This window comes from Erigeron canadensis, chromosome 2 (assembly GCF_010389155.1).
Source record: "Erigeron canadensis isolate Cc75 chromosome 2, C_canadensis_v1, whole genome shotgun sequence".
Taxonomy (NCBI): domain Eukaryota; kingdom Viridiplantae; phylum Streptophyta; class Magnoliopsida; order Asterales; family Asteraceae; genus Erigeron; species Erigeron canadensis.
In genome coordinates, this window is record NC_057762.1 from 10,686,757 (window position 1) to 10,709,556 (window position 22,800).

The 22,800-nt window shown below is 32.1% G+C and overlaps 2 protein-coding genes and 1 long non-coding RNA gene across 3 annotated transcripts; 1 reads left to right on the forward strand and 2 right to left on the reverse strand.

The window, feature by feature from the left end:
• The first annotated feature begins 8,389 nt into the window (after positions 1 to 8,389).
• On the forward strand, positions 8,390 to 14,147 carry LOC122588863 (nitrate reductase [NADH]). Its single transcript, XM_043761079.1, has 4 exons — positions 8,390 to 9,661; positions 10,470 to 10,610; positions 11,833 to 12,065; positions 12,652 to 14,147. Exons 1-4 carry the CDS (start codon positions 8,632 to 8,634, stop codon positions 13,993 to 13,995), a joined length of 2,748 nt encoding a protein of 915 aa, XP_043617014.1. The 5' UTR covers positions 8,390 to 8,631; the 3' UTR covers positions 13,996 to 14,147.
• Positions 14,148 to 15,091: 944 nt separating this feature from the next.
• LOC122587690 (probable zinc transporter 12) lies at positions 15,092 to 17,045 on the reverse strand. The gene is made up of 3 exons (XM_043759856.1): positions 16,485 to 17,045; positions 15,481 to 15,630; positions 15,092 to 15,397 (listed from the first exon to the last, which is right to left on the reverse strand). Exons 1-3 carry the CDS (start codon positions 17,043 to 17,045, stop codon positions 15,092 to 15,094), a joined length of 1,017 nt encoding a protein of 338 aa, XP_043615791.1.
• A 2,309-nt stretch (positions 17,046 to 19,354) lies between these two features.
• Positions 19,355 to 21,636, reverse strand: LOC122586296. The gene is made up of 3 exons (XR_006321944.1): positions 21,581 to 21,636; positions 21,127 to 21,184; positions 19,355 to 19,433 (listed from the first exon to the last, which is right to left on the reverse strand). It is a non-coding gene; the product is annotated as an uncharacterized LOC122586296 (long non-coding RNA).
• Between the last annotated feature and the right edge of the window lie 1,164 nt (positions 21,637 to 22,800).

Sequence of the window (22,800 nt, forward strand, 5' to 3'; positions counted from 1 at the left end):
TAATTATCTGGAGACAAAATCAGATATGGTGTAGCTGTGTGTAACAACCGTCTTGGAAATGTTCTAGATAAGTTCCTCGAATCATACTTTTGCCATTAGAACGGTTAGACAGTTCAATTTATATAAATTCTTGATGTACTTTAGACCCAAATATGTGTTTATGTGAAGGTCAATTTGATCTTAAATCTTGATTTATATGACGAGTCTATGACTAAATACGATGAAATACTAAGGTTTGGTTCGTAAACGTTCGTGTTCATAAAAGTTCTAGTTCAAATGTTCATAAATAGTCCTTGCATTTATTAAGTTCATTTATTATGGGAAGACTATAAATAGAAGAGTTAGAAAGAGAAAACCCTATTCATCATCTTCTCCATCTCTCCACTCTCTCACTAGAACACACACCAAAACACCACAAAACACACACTAGAGCATCTCTTGATTTTGGAACGTTTAATCAAAATCGTTTGTACTTTTAGCATTCTTGTGATAATCAAACCACACTTCTTGAATCATTTCTCAGGTAACAACAACATTTGATGGGTTTTTGAGCAAATTAAAAATGTACTTTTTCAAGTTCATGTTCTTGATGATTTGCTCCAATTTTTGAATGAAAATCGTGTTAAAAGTTAATGGGTTTGTGTCTAAATGTGTTTAATAACATTTGTATGAACAAATTTGGGTCATAACATGCTTTAATCTACAAAATCCATTTTTGAAAATGAAGGTACAACTTGTTCTTGAAGGTCACGACTTGTTCATGTTATATTTGATCTTGAAATCATTAAAAGTGTTATTAGATAATGTTATTGAGTATATTTGTACTAGTGTTATGTCTAAACAAGTCCTGAAAATCGATCTAGACATTCATTATTGTGCTTGTACTTATTAAGGCTGTTCTTGAGCTAGGACGATCTCCCTAAGATCGTCCCAGGCTCTTGGTGTGTTTGGTTGTTCATTCGAAGTTGTTGTGTTTGGGGAACACACACTTCTTGGGTAACTAATCTCCTAGATTGGTTTTGCTCAAACAATTGATCTTGGCACCAGGAAGATCTTGGCGTCATGAAGATCTTGGCGCCAGGAAGATTTTGTCCCTAGGACGATCTTGGTCCTAGTGTTCATAGGACGATCTTGGCCTAGTGTTCCTAGGACGATCTTGGTCTAGTGTTCCTAGGACGATCTTGGTCCTAGTGTTCCTAGGACGATCTTAGTTCGGTGTTCCTAAAATGATCTTGTTCTATAACTTGGCATGCACGAACTTAAATCAACTAGATCTTGTACTTAACCATTAAACCAGTTCTTAGCTTCATTACATTGCAATAATATACGCCAAAGGCTGTACAAACATCATTGCTCAATCCTTAACCAAAGTACATTAAAGTCAGGATTCATCTTAATCATTAAAGTGCAAGTTCTATGAACAATCAAACTAAGTTCTTAAGGCTAAAGATCGTTATTAAAGACATGTTCAACTAATTAACATTATAATTACATATGTGTGAGTTCAAAGACGTTCAGATCAAGTCCAGTTCAAGTACCTAAATTCATTCAAACTCATTTTGAGTCAAAACGTTCAAAGATCATCGTGGGCAAAATCATCAGTTCATCAAGGACATTTCAATGATTAATTAATCACATGAACTAATATGCGTACTTATTTATGATCAATGACTTGTACTTATGCTTCCATCAAGACGTGCTTGGATTTTGATAGATATAACTTATCTATCTCGTGCTTGTTCTCTGTGCTTATAAATTGTGCTTGTACCAGATCACTGTGAGTTCACTAATCCCCCTTTTGTACATTTTGTTCAAGTTCTTTTATCGGGGACTGAAAAGCATGAAAACTATTTTGTACTTATACATATGTCCTTGAACTATTTTACGCACTATTTTATGATCTTGTAAGATACTTATGATATGATTCTTAACCATTTAAAAAGGGTATTTAAGTCTTCAATGGGCAGGATCCTTAAATACATTTATACTACCGTACTTGTTCATTTCCATGTTCTAGTTCTTACTTGTTCTTGATCAGTCCTTATTCACTGCTATCAATTCATATCCCCCAGTTCAGGGATTGAACCATAGGTAAATATGGACATCGTTGTTTAGGGTAGGCCCACCCTCATCCTCCGTAGTTCTGGAGGATGCATATTATCTGTTCTTGTTCTGATCTAGATCTTACTTGACTTACTTGATTATTATGAGCATATCGTCACATTACAATTTAGTTCTTCCAATCGGGTAGCAGTGACAATACATCTATAGTTCATTAATTGTTCTTGTACTGTTCTTACTATTGCAAAGTACTTTTGTTAAATGTACAGATCTTATGACCTTGTTCTTACTCTACATATTAATTATATATATACTAAATAGTACTTTATGTGAATCTCACCAACTACTTTCGTAGTTGACCTTTTGAACTTACATGCTTTTCAGGCTAGACTAGTAGATCTTTTAGCATAAGAGTCTTCCTCTTGTAAGCTCATCTCATTTGGCGACTGTTCGAGCATGCAAGACCAGGAGCTGTGAAGATCCTGGTACTTTGAGACAATTGTTCTGTCTTTTGAATATTATCTATTCAGGGTATACCCCATGTTCTGTAATAACTATTATACTTCTTATCTTCTTAATGCTATTGGTTGTGTTTGAACTTGTACTGTGTGCAATTGTGTTTATCTGTACATCTCGTATATTCCACTTTAGCGGGGTGTTACACTATGTATGAGGATTTATTAATATAAACGTGTTTTAACCTTTAAGTTACCTTGTATAGATATGAATTTAGGCTTTTAGGGCATTCTTTTTTATTCCCTTTTTGGCTCTCGGAATTCATCTTCCATGTCCACAGATGATCCCACCTCATCAACTGAAATTGCATTTATCTTTAGGTTTTAACTTTAAATATTTGTATGTGTATATTATAAAATAGTCGATGAAACTTATATTGATAAAATGTACACTTAAAAGTCAAATCCATTCATATATAACATATCAAATTGTTATATAACACAAATAAAAATATTTATGATCAAAATTAATAAAACTTGAAAATGACTTCCCCTCCCCGGTATTTCTCAAAAGATGAATCTTTCTAGCTAAATTACCTTATACAATCTATATATATATATATAACACTTAACAAACATGGTCTATCAAATGTATCAATAATTAATAAATTAATTAACATCTATCCATCAACTTTGTAAAATAAACTTTTTTTTTAAGTTAATTACCTTTATATCAATAATTAATCGTACCCACTCTATAAATACATATATGGGTGTACATTAATTGTTAGTTATTTTTATTTGATTTTATACTCAAGGTATATACTTATTAAATGTTAATATGTGAATTGGAATTCGAAATTTATAAGAAGCAAAGCTTCCCACTCAGTAGACCACAAGTTGATTGGTACTTTACCATCATAATCTTGGTATAATTTTTAAAGTGGATTTTTTTAAAGTTACTTATTATTTAAGACATATTATATCTTCCCTCGAAACTTTCTTCTCGTATAGTCATATATGCGTCAATGCGGTAAAGTGTATCGACAGCTGATATCGAATAACGCCTCTCCCAAATCAACCTATAACATCACTTGAACTTAGAGGGTAAAATAACGCCTCTCCCAAATCAACCTATAACATCACTTGGACTAAAGTGTTACCCTCCGCCCACCAATGATCAAGTACCGCATTGTTTTGTTTCACACATAAATAATCATTATGTAAGCTTCTCACACAAATGTATACGGAATAATATTTTTTGTTTTTTCCTTTTTACAGTATATATTATCAACTTCTTGTTCCCAATTCTTCCCATATATTTCACCACTGTTTCTTTAACTCTAGATATTCCATCATAATTCCTACTTCATTCTTAAAGGGGCTTTAAAACTACTAAAACAGAATTGTAATAGTACTATTTGATCGACATATCACGTTATTTTTAAACAAGTGCATGTCTTAATTTTTAAATTATTAATGTCTTTGATTATAAATGTTAGTTTCCTATATAAGAATTTTGCTATATATTATGATAAATTTAATTTCTATATTAACAATTATTCGTTTGTGGCACTATATGTTAATTACTCGTATATTACTTAAAAGATTTAATCACATTCATATTCCTATCGATTTGCATAAGAAACTTTAAACCTTTTTAATAATTATAATTATCTAAAACAATTACAACTAACAATTAAATAGATTTCATGATTAATCCTAGCCATATGAACAAGATTAAATAGATAATGTATCATTTACTATATACTTTTTTATTTGTTTATGATTATTACTAGCTAGATTATATCCCGCGTAATACGCAAATAAACATATATATATATATAACATGTTTGATAAACTCAAATTATGTTGTCATCAAAAGACGATAATTAGTTATTGTTTATGTTTTACATCCATAATTTAGTTTACCTGAGACTTTATAAGGTACAATAGTACAACACAATATAATATGTATTTTTAGTAATTAGAACTTTGTGTAATTGGTGTCACATTAACAATATATTATTTCAACATACTAAACTATTTTTATCTGTAGTTATCATTTAAATTGTAAATAAATTGTGTTGAAAAACAATAACATTATATTTTATTTACATTTAATTAAATAAGTTTAAGCATATGTAAAAAAAGACATGCATAATGTAGATATAAAAGAAAAAAGATTTCAGTGATCAATTCTCCACATACTTAACTTTCATAATAAATTTGTATCATTTTATTAATTTAACACATATAAATAAAAAATGTTGAAATTTAATGAGGTTTTTATTTTTATAACTTTTTATTATATTCTTGACACGATATATATAATAGAAATATGTTTTATTTAAATATCATAAGATATTAAAGATATAAAGTTAGATACTTAATTATAATTATAACTAATATTTATTACGTTATATGATAAAAACATATATAAAGTTATAATTTAATAACTAATAAATTCAAAAAAGTAATTCTTTTAAAAAAATATAAAGTTTATGAATTAATTTTCATAATTATATCATTAATTTAAATACTTTGTATAAATATAAAACGTAGAGAATTACTTTTCATAATTAATGATCATATTTAAATATATTAAATTAAAATTAAATCTAAAAAAACTATAAAATGTATATGACATTAATATTATGATCTAATGACTCTAACTAAAAGTCGAGTTTTATCCAAGCGTTCAAACTTCTCAATTTTAGAATTAAAGTTTTTCTTTTATATATTATTATTATTATTATTATTATCATCATCAGTACATAATTAATTTATCAATTTTAACTAATTTATTATTTTTATATGTTTTTCATCAAATCTGACATTGATAATTGAAGAAAACAAAATTCTTTTTGATATTATGATGTCATAAAATACTAGTATTTATATATATATGTATTATTATAATGTACAGTAGTTAATATCAGAAAATAAATCTTATTTTTATATAATTAAGAGATGATAAATTTGAGCTTACATGATATTATTAGTTAGTTGATATGGGCTCGAGATAAAATGAGATAAGTTTCAAATAAATGTATTTAGTTAGGAATTACAGCGCAAGATTAAGTTTACTCTATATCTACAATTTGAATTGAATAATAGATAATGGTAATGGTTATTTAAATACTTTATTTATAATCCCTTATAAAATATATTGTCTATTTATTTAAGGAAATTCAGCAATCTTTTCAATATCCCCATACTGCCCGTAATTCATACATTACCTCTAAGTCTATATTTATAAACACAATGAGACAAACATCCTACTAAGAATTAACACACAATCACTTCTTTCACTTCTTTCTATTTATACACATGTATATCAATTCTTCCCACACTATCACTGTTTAACGGTGTGGCGGGCACCAACCCTCGTTAATATTGGACATATATTGAATTTGTAAGATATATAACTTATTTTTTAATTAGACATTTTTGTTAGACTTTATATATAAAAGTTCAGTTTAAAAGGTTTTGTCAGTGATTAAATGGAAAGGTCAGCAGGAGCGAAAACCAATCAAATTCAGAAAGAATTTATTTATTTATTTTTTATATTTATGGGTAATTAAAGAATACAATTAACTTATTACGGTTAAATTTTATTATCTTTTATTACATTTAGTGGTCATATATATAATTTGATCTATTATTTAATAAAATAACATTTACTTAGTAATTACTTAACATTTGATGTATAATCTAGTTTATATCTAGGAATGTATAAACACAACGTCACGATGGCACGACATCTAGCTTGGTGAACTCGTTTCGTTAGCTTCTGAGGCAATGAGTTATTACCCTCTTACGATAATAAACATACTATGATAACTTACAACTATCTAGAGTCACTAAATACAATTGCCTTGCTAAAGAAATCATCATTGTCCATTTTTAACGTCATACCCAGGATTATTGTTGGTTTGCACTTCACACCAACACAAAGTTCAATTTTTTGGATTTCACATGCAACCATCACCAAATGGTCTAGTTAACCCTTACAACCATCACCAATTGGTCTAGTGGTAACTGACAAAGACGGTTTTTTTTTTCTCATAAGAGGTCAATGGTTCGAATTCTACCTTAGGCATATACTTGAGGTGAATACATGTATTTAATTTCCATCTATGGTGGGTCTGAATAAGTTTTTCTCACCAAATCTCTGAGTGATAGGGGTTTTTCATCGAAGGATACCTATTCGGTGAGGAAGCCAACGTACGGCCGGGATAAGACAATGTATGCTAAATCTATCAATATACGCGAGTAATCCAAATATATATTTCTTTCTATTAAAAAAGGTAGTTAACCCTTGCTTCATTTCTTAGAGTATTTGCTTTTGCTAATTTTGCTCAAAACGAGATAACGGTACCCGCATATTGTGGCGGTGATGGAGGTGGCGGCGGTGGTCGTGATGTAATGTTTGCAGTGTGGCGATGACAGGTGATGGTGGCGAGTGGTGGTGGCAGTGGCGCCGGTGAGTAATAAAAGTTATTGATGTAACGTGGTTGTGATGTATGGTACATCATGCATTAGAATGTGTACATTGTTTAAACTTAAAATCAATGTTGAAATTTTAAGTTCAGTGTTGAAAATCAAAAGTAAATTTACTTTATAATATAATATATAGATATAGATAGGTATTTAGGGGTGTTTTTGGATATAAAAAAAATTTATAATTTGTATTATAAGGGAGTATACATATAGAAAGTTATTTGTGACATCCATTTCTTACATATATGCCGTTGACAATATTTTCCGTTGACTAAAATTGATTAAACTATGCGGTGATGGTTTATGTTTGATAAACTCAAATTATGTCGTCATCAAACGACGATAATTAGTTATTGTTTATGTTTTACATCCATAATTTGGTTTACCTGAGACTTTAGAAGGTACAACAGTACAACACAATATAATATGTATTTTTAGTAATTATAACTTTGTGTAATTAGTGTCACATTAACTATATATTATTTCAACATACTAAACTATTTTTATATATCATATCTGTAATTATCATTTATATTAGCATTTGATTAGTTAAGGCATACATAATTATTAGAAAAAACGTATATTAATTTAAATTTTATTTAGCAATAATAACATCAAACCTATTAGAAATTAGAATATAACTTGTATTAAAGAGTAAGGTTCACAATTTTTTTTTTTGCCAAAATTAATACAATATAACTGATTGGTAAATGTTATGATAGTTCAATGGTTAATTAAAATGAGACATTGATTTGTATACCTAATTAACAAAGGGTTTTGCTAATGACAACTATATGGTTTTACATTAGCGTCAAAAATGTTATTTTTTAAAGTATTATAAGTAGTCGTTATTTACCAACAACACACATCTGTGCCGAAGGCTCGTCGTGTTGGGAGTAAAACACTGACAATACGTTGTGGTTAAAGATATAAAGATAGTCGTTTATTTACACCTTAAACATTGAATTATGTAGATATTCGTTTTCTCGTATACATATATCATGCATTCATACTCCTAGCTAAAGTTTTGCAAAAACACATGACACTTTTACTTTAATCAACGAATAATCACAATTCAATGTTGTATGTACTATTTCAAAATACACAATATGTATGTGGTGTTGGTCAATCTTAATTAGGCCCCCCTAACCTTTCGCAAGTTGGATACTTGGTTTGTGTGGTTAGTTCATTTTCCCCACACACACTCCCTCTCCTTGGTCCTTACCTCCTTTTACTCCCAAGAGCTGATTAAACTCTCAACATCCACACGTCTCCCATCTCTCTCTCTCTCTTCCTATATATTTTTGACATTAAATTATTTAGTATTACATATAGATATAGAATATTAGAAGATATGTGGGTGAGTAAATAAAATATGTTGAATTATAATAATGTCTCTTTTTTACGTCACTTCTTATTTAATATTAAACATATTGCCAGATTTTTATTAGTACATGGTTTCTACTAGTATATATATCTAAGCAAGTATTGTGTGTTGCTTAAGGCAATCTTGTGTTGTGCCACTAATTTCTACAACACATCGGATACGAATTAAACGAACAAGCTACAGGGAAGCTGAGAAGCTAAATACAAGGCTTTCCTTACCAATATGGCGGCCTCAGTCGAAAATCGACAGTTTCGCCATGAGCCGAGTTTATCCGCGGCTGGTGTTGTTCGTTCTTTTAGTCCTAACCACAAACGTTCCGATTCACCCATCCGTGGGTACACCTACTCGGCTGCTGCTCGAGACTTTACGATTCCGAAGAAGGTTGTTATAGAGAGTGATTCTAGTGATGATGAAGACAACGAAGTAGATTATCGAGATGCCATCAAGAAGGCTAACTCCGAGTTGGAAAGCTCGGTTTTCGACCAACGAGACGTGGGAACGGCGGATCAATGGATCGAGAGAAACCCATCAATGGTTCGGCTTACGGGTAAACACCCGTTCAACTCTGAGCCACCTTTGACTAAACTCATGCAACATGGGTTTATTACCCCTGCTCCACTTCATTATGTCCGTAACCACGGTCCAGTTCCCAATGCAACCTGGGAAGACTGGACCGTGGAAATTTGTGGGTTGGTGAAACGACCTGCTCGTTTCACCATGGCCCAGCTTGTCAAGGACTTTCCCACCAGGGACTTTCCCACCAGGGAATTCCCTGTATCCTTGGTCTGTGCTGGGAACAGACGAAAGGAACAGAACTTGACAAAACAAACAATCGGGTTCAACTGGGGCGCGGCCGGGATATCGACATCCGTTTGGAAAGGCGTGCCATTGTATCACGTGTTGAAAAGATGTGGGATTTTTAGCCGGAAGAAAGGAGCACTTAATGTGTGCTTTGAAGGGGCAGAGGATCTCCCTGGTGGGGGTGGTTCCAAATACGGAACTAGCATAAGTATCGAGATGGCAATGGATCCAGCTAGAGACATCATTTTGGCCTACATGCAAAATGGTGAAAAGTTAGCACCCGACCATGGATTCCCGGTCAGAATGATCATTCCGGGATTCATTGGTGGTCGGATGGTCAAGTGGTTAAAGCGTATCATAGTTACAACCCCAGAATCCGACAATTATTACCACTTCAAAGACAACCGTGTGTTGCCGTCGCATGTTGATGCCGAGTTAGCCAACTCGGAAGGTACGTCTAATATATACTTGTATATCAACACATCAATATTTCGTGCATTTTATGTTATACTTTTATTAAATTCATAACGTTTAATTTGATTTAACAAAACCAAATCAAAGATCTTTGATCCTTAAAACTCGTCTTACAACATCACAAAAATCAAGATTACTATGTCACTAATTAGCTAGTATTATTTGACTAAATATCTTTACATTGAAAGTTTGTTGTCTGTCATATCAAGAACTTTGTGGCTTACGTAGGTCCATGAAACCAAACATTAATTAATGACCTTTGCAAAACTTGATAGGCTAAGGAAACAAGAAAATACGCGACTTCATGATATTATGACATCATTTTTTTTACTATATATAATAATTGTATATCACATAACGGTTGATTGTCATAAATACATACATATCATGTTCATAACGTGATATGAACATTTTTACTATCCACGTATCTATTTTTATTCAAGTGTTTATTTTCAAAAACTAAAAAGTTGAATTCCCATAATAATACTTTTGAATCATAAGACAAAATAAAATGTTATCATTGTCAAGAAAACTTTATTCAATTAGTTTTTAGTGGTAAAAATGTCGTATTCTTAAAAAAAACAATAACTTATAATTCTACTAAAACTTTATACCAGTCAATTTAGTATATATTTAAAATAAGACGGAATGAGTAACATGTAGATAATTATCCATGTATCAGTTTCTTGTTTCATTTGATACTTTTTGTGTACTTTTATCATTGAAAAGATACCGGATACCCGATCGATACTTGTATTAAATAAAAACTTTTGTTTATTTTGCAGGTTGGTGGTATAAGCCAGAATACATTATAAATGAGCTTAACATAAACTCTGTGATTACTACTCCTTGCCATGAGGAAATATTGCCCATTAACTCTTGGACTACTCAAAGGCCTTATACCTTGAGGGGATATGCTTATTCTGGTAATTGTTTCCCTTTTACATTTCCTATTTAATTTAAGCAAAATGCTAAACAAAGTCATACCCCTGAATTTTATGATAAGTGTGTACAACTAATTAATACAGCTAACGAAAGTTTTAAGGATTTCATTTAACAAAAACCCTTTAAATACTATATATAATACTATGAGTTTGTCAATATCTACTCTTGCACAAACTTAGTTTTCAAATCATAATGAAACACGACATCTTTTATTATATATATACATATACATATACTAATACCAATACCGGGATTGAGTCTCTATTAAGTGGTTTTAGCCCCCCTATTAGCATCTTTTATTATATGTTTTCTAGAAAAAGCTTCACGTTCTTAGGTAGCCAATCATAATTTACTTGGATTAAGTTAATCTATTTTTTAAATCTGTAGTAGTGTTTGTGGTTGGCAAGTAGTTTGTACTTCAGATCTATTTTAGTCATTTACTTAATAATTAAATAGCTTTTTTAGTATAAAATTGCTAAAAAGAAAGGGACAAACTAAGAAAAGCGAAGTACACCATTTCCTTTTTTACAGTCAAACCACATGGATGACAACTTGCAAAAGACTAGTATGTGTGATTAAGAGAATATTTAGGCTTAAATAACTAGTGGATAATATTAATGTATAAAACATTGAGTGTGGTGATGATACTTAGAGGAAGGCAATTAAAATTTGATTAAGTGGTTGATCAAATATATTAAAGTCTACTTGGTTCAAAAGTTTTAAAGAATTTGATCAAAAGAACCTGAAATTTCTACGAAGAGCATTTTTTATTTTTTATTTTCACCTTTTTGTCAAATTTCCTTAAAATCTTTGAACGTAGTTCACCTCGTTTAGATTTGAAGATAGATGAGCATGTCCATCCATTTTTATAGAGAAATGATATCTTGACAATATTTTTTAGCTATATAAAACAAATTTACATAATTTATTATACATAGTGCAACAATATAAAACATGTAATGATGTGTATGATAAAATCGCATTGTGTCTTGCTGCTTTAAAATACGGAGTAATAAAATTTGTGACTTTATAATTGCTAGAGTTGGCAAATCTTACAACTTTTAATACAGTTGACATTCAAATTCAAGTGCAAATTAAATATGTATATTTCCTTAGGTTGCTTTCCATAAATTAATGACATGTATTAACGTTATCATTAATATCAATATGCTTAATTAATATCAATAAAAAAAAATTGTGCAGGAGGTGGGAAGAAAGTGACACGTGTCGAGGTAACAATGGATGGTGGTGAAACGTGGAGTGTATGCACCCTGGACCATAAGGAAAAACCAAACAAGTATGGCAAGTATTGGTGCTGGTGCTTTTGGTCACTTGAGGTTGAGGTTTTGGACCTTCTTGGTGCCAAAGAGATTGCAGTCAGAGCCTGGGACCAGACCCTTAACACCCAACCTGACAAGCTCATTTGGAATCTCATGGTAAACACTTTAAACCACTCTTAATAATGCTTTATTTTATTTTAATAAGTCATTAGTTTTTTCACAACTTTTTAATTAATAATACGCACATTTGTGCTTTCATATATATCTCTGTAAAAGGGATTTTTTGGATTTGAGTTTTAGAACTAACTTGATGGTTTTTTTTATCTTTGTTTAACAAAAATATTACACCACATAGTGACAAACAAATTGTATAATTGAAGTTGTATAATTGAAATTGTGACATTTGCTAGTTGACATCAGCGTCATTTGATTTGTGGTTCTTAGGAAATTGGGCATCTTTTGAATGTTCCACTACACCAAGTTGTCTTAACTCAAATATCTACTTTTTTGACTTGTTTTTTAGTTCTCTATGTATATAGTAATATATGATGATGATAATGTTGTGTTACTGAAAATGGAACTTTATTTATCCACAAGTAACCAAGTCATTTTAATAAAAATCATGTTTTCAATTAATCAAATGTATCAAACAGACCTTTTTTTTGTTAGATGAACAATAAGTAACAATTAGTTGAGATATTATATGACTATGTAGACCTGATCACATACATATGACATGTAGGGTATGATGAACAACTGCTGGTTCCGAGTTAAGACCAACATGTGCAAGCCACACAAAGGCGAGATTGGTATCGTGTTTGAACACCCGACTCAACCCGGAAACCAGTCTGGTGGATGGATGGCCCGTGAGAAACATCTCGAGATTTCGTCAGAATTAGCACATCCAACTCTCAAGAAGAGTGTTTCATCCCCATTCATGAACACAACTTCCTTAACATTCACAATGTCAGAAGTTAAGAAACACAACTCGGCTGACTCGGCTTGGATCGTGGTCCATGGACACATCTATGATGCTACCTCCTTCCTCAAAGATCATCCTGGTGGCAGTGATAGTATACTCATTAATGCTGGAACCGACTGCACCGAAGAGTTTGATGCAATCCATTCTGATAAAGCTAAAGTACTCTTAGAAGAGTACCGAATCGGTGAACTCATAACCATGGGTTATAGTTCTGACTCGGCTGCATCATCACCTAATAACTCGGTCCATGGTGCCACAAATTACATGAGCTCACATTTAGCCACAATCAAAGAAATTGTGCCTACAAGAAACATAGCTCTTGTCCCACGAGAAAAGATCCCGTGTACTCTCATCTCAAAAACCTCTGTTTCTCATGATGTAAGGCTATTCCGTTTTGCCCTGCCATCGCAGGATCAAGTTCTCGGGTTACCTGTAGGCAAGCACATTTTCGTTTGTGCCACGGTTGATGACAAGCTATGTATGAGAGCATACACACCTACAAGTACTATCGATGAGGTCGGATACTTTGAGTTGTTAGTCAAAATCTACTTCAAAGGGGTAGAACCCAAGTTTCCTAATGGAGGGATGATGTCACAATATCTTGAGTCAATGCCACTAGGTTCATCAATTGAAATCAAAGGTCCATTAGGCCACATTGAATACATGGGCAAAGGGACATTTTCGGTTCATGGAAAACAAAAGTTTGCCACAAAACTAGCCATGTTTGCAGGTGGGACGGGGATCACACCGATATATCAAGTAATGCAGGCTATCTTAAAGGATCCAGAGGACGATACACAAATGTACGTCGTGTATGCAAATCGTACAGAAGACGATATATTGCTTTGGGATGAGCTTGATGCATGGGCAGAGAAGTATCCAGACAGAGTTAAAGTATGGTATGTTGTTGCTAAGTCTATTAGAGAAGGATGGAAATATAGTGAAGGGTTCATCACTGAGGAGATAATGAGGGCACATATACCTGAGGTTTCTGAAGATACATTGGCTTTGGCTTGTGGACCACCACCCATGATTCAATTTGCAATAAACCCTAATTTAGAAAAGATGGGGTATGATATCAAGAATTCTTTGTTGGTGTTTTAGAGTAATTTACTACTACAATGGAGAAGTGGGTAAATTTTTATTTTCACAATAAAGTCATCTATGTAAATATACTATTTCTATTTTGAAATCATCTTTCTATGTGAGAGCTTATTAGCAGAAAGTCATATTAATATAAATGTGTTATTTACTTATATAGGTAACATTGATCAAACATATACTTTACATTCTATACCATATAGGTGAAATACTTTGTATAAAGTATAAACGTTGGTTAGTGGTTACATACTATATTGTGCATCGACTAGAATGAATAGAGCTCTAGGAACGTGGTTTAATGTACATAATGAATAATATGTGATCCGAATAATCAAATCAAGTGAGTCATCAAACATCTATTCATAGCTTTCAATTTCAATACATACTCATACAACTCCAACATGTGATTTGATTCAAGATCCTTAGCTTCAAACATGTCTCCTTTAATCTTGTCATCCAAATAGGGATTCTTTTTGCCGCGAGATTTTAATATCATTTTTGCCTTCAAAACTAATTCATTGCTAGAATATATCAATGATTTAAGACTTTTTAAAATTCTGTGATTAGTTAAAGCAAGGGTTGGTAGTTGCCTAGTTGGCTAGTTGTAGTTGGTAACTTGGTACCATTGGATAATTGGATATTATAAGGCCCAAGGCCCACAATATATATCGATTTGGATATCATTATTCCAAGGGCCTATAATCTATTTTTATATTTCATTGTTAACCACTTAACGCTTTGGCCCACAATGTATATCCATTTCCCGAGATATTTCTGAAGCCAAAGCCTCATAAGTTGTATCCATTATCCATACCACAATTGACTTGTTAATCACGGTCTACAATCTATAACTATCTACAAAACTCATACCATTTTAACATGTTGTGTGTTTTCTGTCTTTTATGTTATATACAATAATTTAGCTATCTAAATGATTACTTGATGAATCAACTCACAGATATACTAATGTCAATTCCCTTTTGGTGATATCATAGCCTTTTTGAATTGACCATACATTAATTGTAAGATTTGTAAGACCACTAGCATGTTAAACTTCAAAAAAAACATACAAAGAAATAAGAAACTCATACATGAGAGTTCAAGTCCATAGGGCCAAAAGAGACATGCCACCTATTCCTGAAAGAAGAGAAATAAATGCTAGAATTTTAAGCTTTACACTTTCTTGAACTTTTGATTTCATGATATCCATTGCAAGAAAGTCTACAAGTGCCATATAAATAAGTATCCCGGCAGACGCAGCGTTAAGTAGACCTTGAACAATGAGAGCTTTTCGGCTATTTTCATCATATATTTTGGAGATTCCAAACCCGATAACGATCCCAATTGGGGTTGTAAGAGAGAAGAATATCAACATTGTTGCAATCCTCTTTAATTTAAATTGGGCCTGTAATTAGTATTTTACTTGTAAATCATTAAGTTTAATGTAATTCTATTTGAATAAAAGCATTAAAAGTTAGCAGGAGTGACCTCAGTGATGCAACTTCCAAGACCCATGCCTTCAAACATTTGGTGAAAACTCAATGCAATAATAAGTGGTTTGATCATTTTTGGACGACATGAAACCCCCAATGATATTCCAATGATTACAGAATGTATTATAATCCCCACTTCTAGCACCTGTGACATAAACTTCAATTCAGTAGGAAATACATTTAAAGAAAAAAACAATCTCAATTCTTACATTTGTAAAAATGGATTATTTAAAGGGTTTTTGAGTGTCTTGAATTTCATCACAGACATACGTAGTTCGAGCATAGCATACTGCCCAATTAGATTGTGGTGTCTTAAATACTTTTAACTACTAATTATTTATAACTCACTGTTAAAAAAATAAAAATAAAAAACATAAAAAAGAAAAATACTTTTAAAGCACTCAAAGTCAATTCAACAAGTTTCCATCTACCGAATATCACGAGTAATAATATAATATACAGAACAAAAGTCAAAATTCACTGGCGAAGAAGAGGCGGGCGCGCTAGACCCTTCTCTTCTAGCCGAAGTTCTCACGGATTTACATGTACTTACAATTGATTGATATAAGTACTATACGATATCGATACAATATTTTAAAATTTTCCATAAGTGCTATTTCTCATCATCAATATACGAGGTATTCACCATATTCAGGAGGAAAATAAATGTTAATAAATGTGTTTGACACTTGGTAAAGATGACTCGCATTCAAACTTGCATGAATATCTGTAATGACACAAAATTTTTTAATCTTTTTTAATCTTAGCAGTTGAAGCTTCGGCTAGATTCTAAATTATGTAGCATGTTGTATTTCTAAAATGTAATACTTTTTGATATCTAGCGCCTTGCTAGATCATCTTTATTTAATTTAATAAAATTTACCGGCGTTCTAAAAAAAATAAACATTAAACATTACCATTATGCGATGTATCAAAATCTTGCACCAAGTGACCAACATTTAATAAAAGCATTCAATAGATTAGCAAAAATATACATACGTATGAAATAACCCGGTGACGGAAAAGAACCTCCGACGAGCCCGAATCCAAAATATTGGACCCATGTGCATGGCCATGAGATGTATGTGTACTATGAATGTGGCCATCATTTTTCTCTAAATCTCCCTCATGCACAACTTTTTTGTTACTAAACCAACTTGTAATCAATATTTCAACTATCATCACAAATACCGCGGCCAACATGGCCACGGCATTCCCTAAAGGGAAATCTCCCCAACCTTTGTCGCCCAGACAAGGGTTATCCAAACTCTCGTTAGCATCGGGAAGCACATGAACAAAACCCGTTGCTAATATCACACCGGCTGCAAAAAATTTGATAGCCAAGAATAAGTTGCTTTCGGGCTGAAACCTTCCTACTAATGGAAGACAAACACCTAACACACTTGCACCTAAAATTGCAACAATTGCGATTAGTTTGAATTTGAGGGCTAGAGATTTGTTGTGATTGCTTTCTTGATAATTATTTGATTTTTCGCATGTGCATTCTGCTGATATGATAATTGGTAAGAGTAAAAGAATAAAAACCAACTTAAGGTTCATGGTTTAAGTAATTTGGTGCTAAATGGCAAAGATCGATGGGGATCGAGGTGTATATATAGGGTTTACCATGGGGGTTATATAATGGTTGGTGATGCATATATGAAGAGGAACAGAAAAGATGTGTACATGATCGGTAGGGGATCAAAATCTCGACATTCTCACGAGTTCAAAATATATTTTCGAGCAAATTACTCTTAATTACTACTCGTATTAAATGTTAGTAGTATTAATATGTGTTTTCTCTTCTAGAGTTTTTATTTTTTTGGTATCTTTATTATTGTTTAACTTAACATTGATGACATTAATGCATAAATGATCTTTTTCCCCATTTTATATTACTCAAAGATTAATCTAGACAAAAATATAAATTTTAATAGTCTTTATAAGAAGCACATAAATGTTATAATTATGTTTGGGTATCGTTCGCACCATCCATAGGTTTAGGTAATTCTAGGCCTAACAGAGAATAGTAAGCACATTCTGGTAGTCCTGCTAGATTTATTGCCATAGACAATGATTTAGGGTCCAACCATTGTACCATATGCAATGTCTCATTAGCTAAGCTTGCCAAATATAAGATGACGAGCCCAAAAATAGTCGTTAAGGATATTATTGGTGCGTCCAATAAAAGGAAGTGGAAAAATGAGATGTGATAGTGATGTGATGAATGGAATGAAAATTCGAAACTTAACCGAATAAAGTATGAGGTAAGTATGACTTAAATATAAGGTAAGTATGACTTGAATATCGACTAAGTTTTGTTTTTGAAGTGATTTTGTTAATCAAAAGATAGTTTTAAAAGGTTGATTTTAAATAAACAAGTTATATGTAAATATACAAGTTAAAGTTTTTACTTCTCATGGATAATGATCGAACACTATGTTTATTTAGATGTATATAATTCCCTGTGGTCATAATGGAAATGGTTGATTCAAGTAAATCAATAGTTCAATACAAACGAGGTTGACTAATAACAACTTACAAATTTTAACCGCTTATGATATGACGTAAGGCAAAATACACTTTGGGCTACCTAGACAATCATTTTATGAATGTGAAAAGACTCGACCCGAAAACATAATATTTTTTTATAACCCGGAACGATAAAGAAATCATAACCCAGATGAACAAAAAGCATAAATCCAAATAAAGAAATCATAAACCAGTTGAACAAAAACATAACCCAGATGAAGAAGTCATAATCCAGATGAACAAAAAACATAACTCAGATGAATCAAAAGACAACCCAGATGAACAAAAAACATAACCTGGATGAACCATAAGACAACCCAGGTGAACAAAAATCATAACCCAGATGAACAAAAAGACAACTCAGATGAACAAAATGATAGTCCCGATGAACACTTAAAAGGCTTGCAACTTTCACCATTCATTGTCCAGTTCAAAACAATTGTCAGCTTTAAAAATAGACTAAAGATACATGATTCAACTTAGGAAAAACTTTCATTAACATATACATAAGCAAGTCTTCATATTCCCAATCAAATGGGTCATTTACCCATTTTGACACTAAAGTCACCATGACCATGATACAAAATCTGAATGTACACAAACTTCATTACATGACCTCACTTTAAGCATAATTCGAGTATTCTTTCGACCCTAAATTCATTTACACACCCAAATGGATCGTTTACCCAAAACGCCAATTTTCAAGTCAAACCAACACTTTTCAAGTACCAAACGACCATACATATGACATATTTGCATAAATGTAATAAGACCAAGTTTACCAAAATGACAAAAGTATCATGTGCTATAATGAGCTGGGATGACTAAGTGTATATACCAAAAGTTCCATCCTTCCATGAATGGTCAAAATACCTTCACAAGCCTAGCAACTTCTTACCAACACTTCAAATCAACAAACACTAGTTCCTTCTTCCGAAACCACCTATAAAAAAATGGTAAACAACTAAAGGAATAAGCAAATGCTTAGTGAATATGCTTGCATATAATTATATAAACGAAGGAGGGAAATGCACAATGGTTTATTGCATATAGACTATGGCACTGTCGTGCCATATCTATAATACTCACCTTTGTGCTAATGCATTACATGGATCCATATAAGCAAATGATTACAATCACAATCAAATATAAACAATAACTGTAACACCCCGACTAAGGCGGAAACACGAAGTGCCACAGAACAACATGGTACAAAAGATTTAAAGATAAAACATCAACATAAGGTTTCAAATGCCATTTAAATTCAAAAGATAATAAGTTCAAGTTCACGTTTAAATATCATTACATAACCAAAGTCGAAATCAAAATATTAATTTGTTTGCATTACAAGTCCTTCAAGCAACAAGCAAATACAATCCATGAGGCGGTCCATAAAGCTAACTTACTGCTCTAGACCTGAAAATCATGAAGAAAAGGGGTCAACTACGAGAGTTGAGTGAGTTCATAGGTTTATGCTACTACATATACGTACAACCACTTTAATATACGAGTTTAATCAAAAGTTTCCAAGTATTTCCATCATAATATGTACACCCAAACCGTATGTTCAACAACCATAATAAAAATCCATAACATGTCCCAAAATAATCATTTTAAAACTTTCATATTCAACATTTTCGATGAGTTTAACTTGAGCCACTACTAAGACCCTTTCACGTCTAAACCAACATAAAACCTCATATAATCGCACATGCTGTCAATCATGTGTGTTAACCATAATTGGGTCGTGCCATGGAAACGACCATTAAAATATAAAGTAGATTAGAGCACACCTAGGTCGACAGCCGTTGAGGGCGGCCACAGAAGCGGCCAATCAACCTGTCACCATCTTCGTGAGTGAGGGGACGGATCCTAATTGCGCAACTCTCTAACTACAGGCCTCAATGAGTTAATAGTAGTGTAGCGGGGACTAGACTTTGACAGTACTCAAGCTCATCCTATAACATATATCACACTGAACATACATCATAAATTCCATTTCATAAACATTCTTTCAAAGTATCATTTCATAAAAGACAACAATTTTAATTATCATGCTTTTCACCCCGAAAGTAAAATACATAAAAGAGTTGAAAGGGGGCTATGACTCACTTGTTTCGAGAGTTAAAGAGGGCTGATCAAATTCGTGAACTTCGCCTAGTGGTGTCGGCCCTCAAGAAAGCCTAAACCATGATATTTAAATATACACAACGTAAGTGTGTGTTGCATGAACTAGTAAGCTAGATCATGAGATGTATGTAAAATTTCAAAATGAATTGTGTGTGGGTGTGATGGGGGCCGACCTCTTGGGGGGGGGGGATATGGAAGGGTTTTCCTTATTATTATTATTTTTTGTTAAATATAATGCAAGTATGTAGGGTATAGGTATAACTTATATGTATTTGTTTTATAAGTGTAATATAGGTTTATTTGTAATGTAAAGGCATTGTTTGTCCTAGTATATGTGTATGTGTATGCCGTGTATATGTGTGTATATGTATATATATTTTGGTGTTTAATTTGTTACATGGCTCATTAGTTATAAATCTTGTATTTATATTAGGCTCTTATATATGTAATTATTATCATTCAAGCATTTTCATGTACTTAAAGAGTTATAAATATTTTTATGATGTTCAAGCATTTTCATGACCAAATATTATTTTGTTGGCTTGATGGTTCAAATTGTTGGGACATTTATAAGAATTTTTTATCGTTATATCAACTTGTGAGACTTATATTATTATTTATAAGTTAATTAGATATTAATTAAAATTTTTGTTCAATGGCATTTTATTAAATTGAACTTAACACTAAAAATAGCTTTAGATTGCTAATTTAGGGGCATTATCTACTAGCCTCAAGTATAACTATGGCTTGCGGAATCATAGACAACCTAACTAGCACGCATATAATATTTAAGAAGTAGGGTTGTTACAATAACAATGCTTCACATGAGCTATGACCACTACTTAGGCCCGTAATTAAAGACGGCCACTACTTAAGCTCAACGCCAAATCAATTACCACAAATCAATTACCACACATGGAATCTACCATCGTATGGTAATTGACCCAACGAATATACAAAGTTATGCAAGTATACTCACCTCCTTCGCGACACAATTATCAAATCAATATAGGCGCACCGCACAACAAGCTTTTAACCTATTCAAATCATCACATTACGCATATAAGACAATATTCACCATTTTTGCTAGTCAACCTAACCTTTCAACTTTACACTAGCATTCCTAACCCAAATCCTCTTATGTTCCCATTGAGTTGCATTTCATTCAACATTTCACTTGATGAGTTCAATTCATCAATTTCATCATCATTCCATTTGATTAGCAAAATCATCATTCTTTCATAGTCAAAGTTTCATTGTCATCACGTATTCTTAGTTAAATTTATCATACAACTCAATGACAAGCTATAATATATAAGAATTTAGGAAAAATTCATACAATAACTCATATTTAGCAAAAACCCCCCAAATTGGAATTTCCAAGAACCTTAATTCAAAAGAATGAATGAAATTAGGTTAAGAAAAATCATTACCTTAAAAAATTCAAGTAACCAATTCAAGAATTAAAATCACAAACACTTCTCTTCCTCTTTTCCCTTGAAATTCGGCCCCTACAAAAACACACACTAACCCTCACTTTGAATTCTTATAAGTTGATGGAAGATTATTATTATTATTCTTGTTTAAGCTCGAAGGATTTTTTGATGTTTGGATGATGAAAAAGTAAGTGAAAATGAGAACAATTCTTGAAAAGGAGATAAAGAAGGTGGAAGTGAGGGCTGAGTCACAGGGAAAAGTTTGGCTGACATCTAATCTAGATGCCATACCCCTTCTCTATTTTGTGGGTGTTTTTATGCGCTATCCATTAAAGTTCTAACTAAATTAATCCCATATATAAAAATGAAATAGCAGGAACTTATTTTGTGGGTTAGCTTATTACCTTAAAAATTTTGGGGTGTTACAGAATGACACATTTTGTTAATTCAATTATGAGGTAGGTGTCCCCATTTTCGTAATTATGTTAACCACAATAAAATTTATACATGCTTAATGGTTCTATTTGTAGTAGTATCATTTCTTATTAGTTATAAAGACAAGTTTTTGACATATCATAGTTCAAATCGTGGCAATAAACAATTTTCATTGCGATCGTACCAAAATAGCCAAGGTTTTTCGGATTATCACAAAATAACTAACAAAATCACAACAAAAAATGAAAATTGCAACAAGAAAGCCAAAATCGCAACAAGAAATGCCAAAATCACAACCAAAAATGAAAATCGCAACTAGAGATAGAAGTCGCAACAAGAAATGGAAGTAGCAACAAGAAATCTTATAAGTCCAACTCAAGAGATGGTACTAACTGAAGACACCTCTATGTCATTGGTGAGATTTCTTTGCAATATTAACACTGAACTGGAGATGACCAGTTACAATGAATGTATACCAAGTCCTTAGTTAGATTACTTAACAGGTGACAGTAAGAAAATGACAATGCAATAAGTAAACACAATAAAGTAAAAAATGGTGAGACCAAGTTGTAATTTTCAAATGTATTTATTTATTGATGTTAAATAAAATACAAGGTTATTGCGAAACCAAGATAATACATAAATGTAAATATCCTAACAACCTATGAAATACAAATGATCTATACTTGGAAATTCCCTTTCACAATCGAAACACTTAAAATTGTGAGGTGTTCCCTTTTACGATTGAGAGAATATTGCACAAGCACACCAAGAATATTGCA

Coding starts and splice junctions, on each gene's coding strand:
- LOC122588863 (XM_043761079.1), top strand. CDS start 8,632: ATGGCGGCCTCAGTCGAAAATCGACAGTTTCGCCATGAGCCGAGTTTA. Junction 9,662..10,469: donor CGAGTTAGCCAACTCGGAAG/GTACGTCTAATA, acceptor TTTATTTTGCAG/GTTGGTGGTATAAGCCAGAA. Junction 12,066..12,651: donor AGCTCATTTGGAATCTCATG/GTAAACACTTTA, acceptor TATGACATGTAG/GGTATGATGAACAACTGCTG.
- LOC122587690 (XM_043759856.1), bottom strand. CDS start 17,045: ATGAACCTTAAGTTGGTTTTTATTCTTTTACTCTTACCAATTATCATA. Junction 15,631..16,484: donor GTCACCGGGTTATTTCATAC/GTATGTATATTT, acceptor TTTATGTCACAG/GTGCTAGAAGTGGGGATTAT. Junction 15,398..15,480: donor TTGGAAGTTGCATCACTGAG/GTCACTCCTGCT, acceptor TACTAATTACAG/GCCCAATTTAAATTAAAGAG.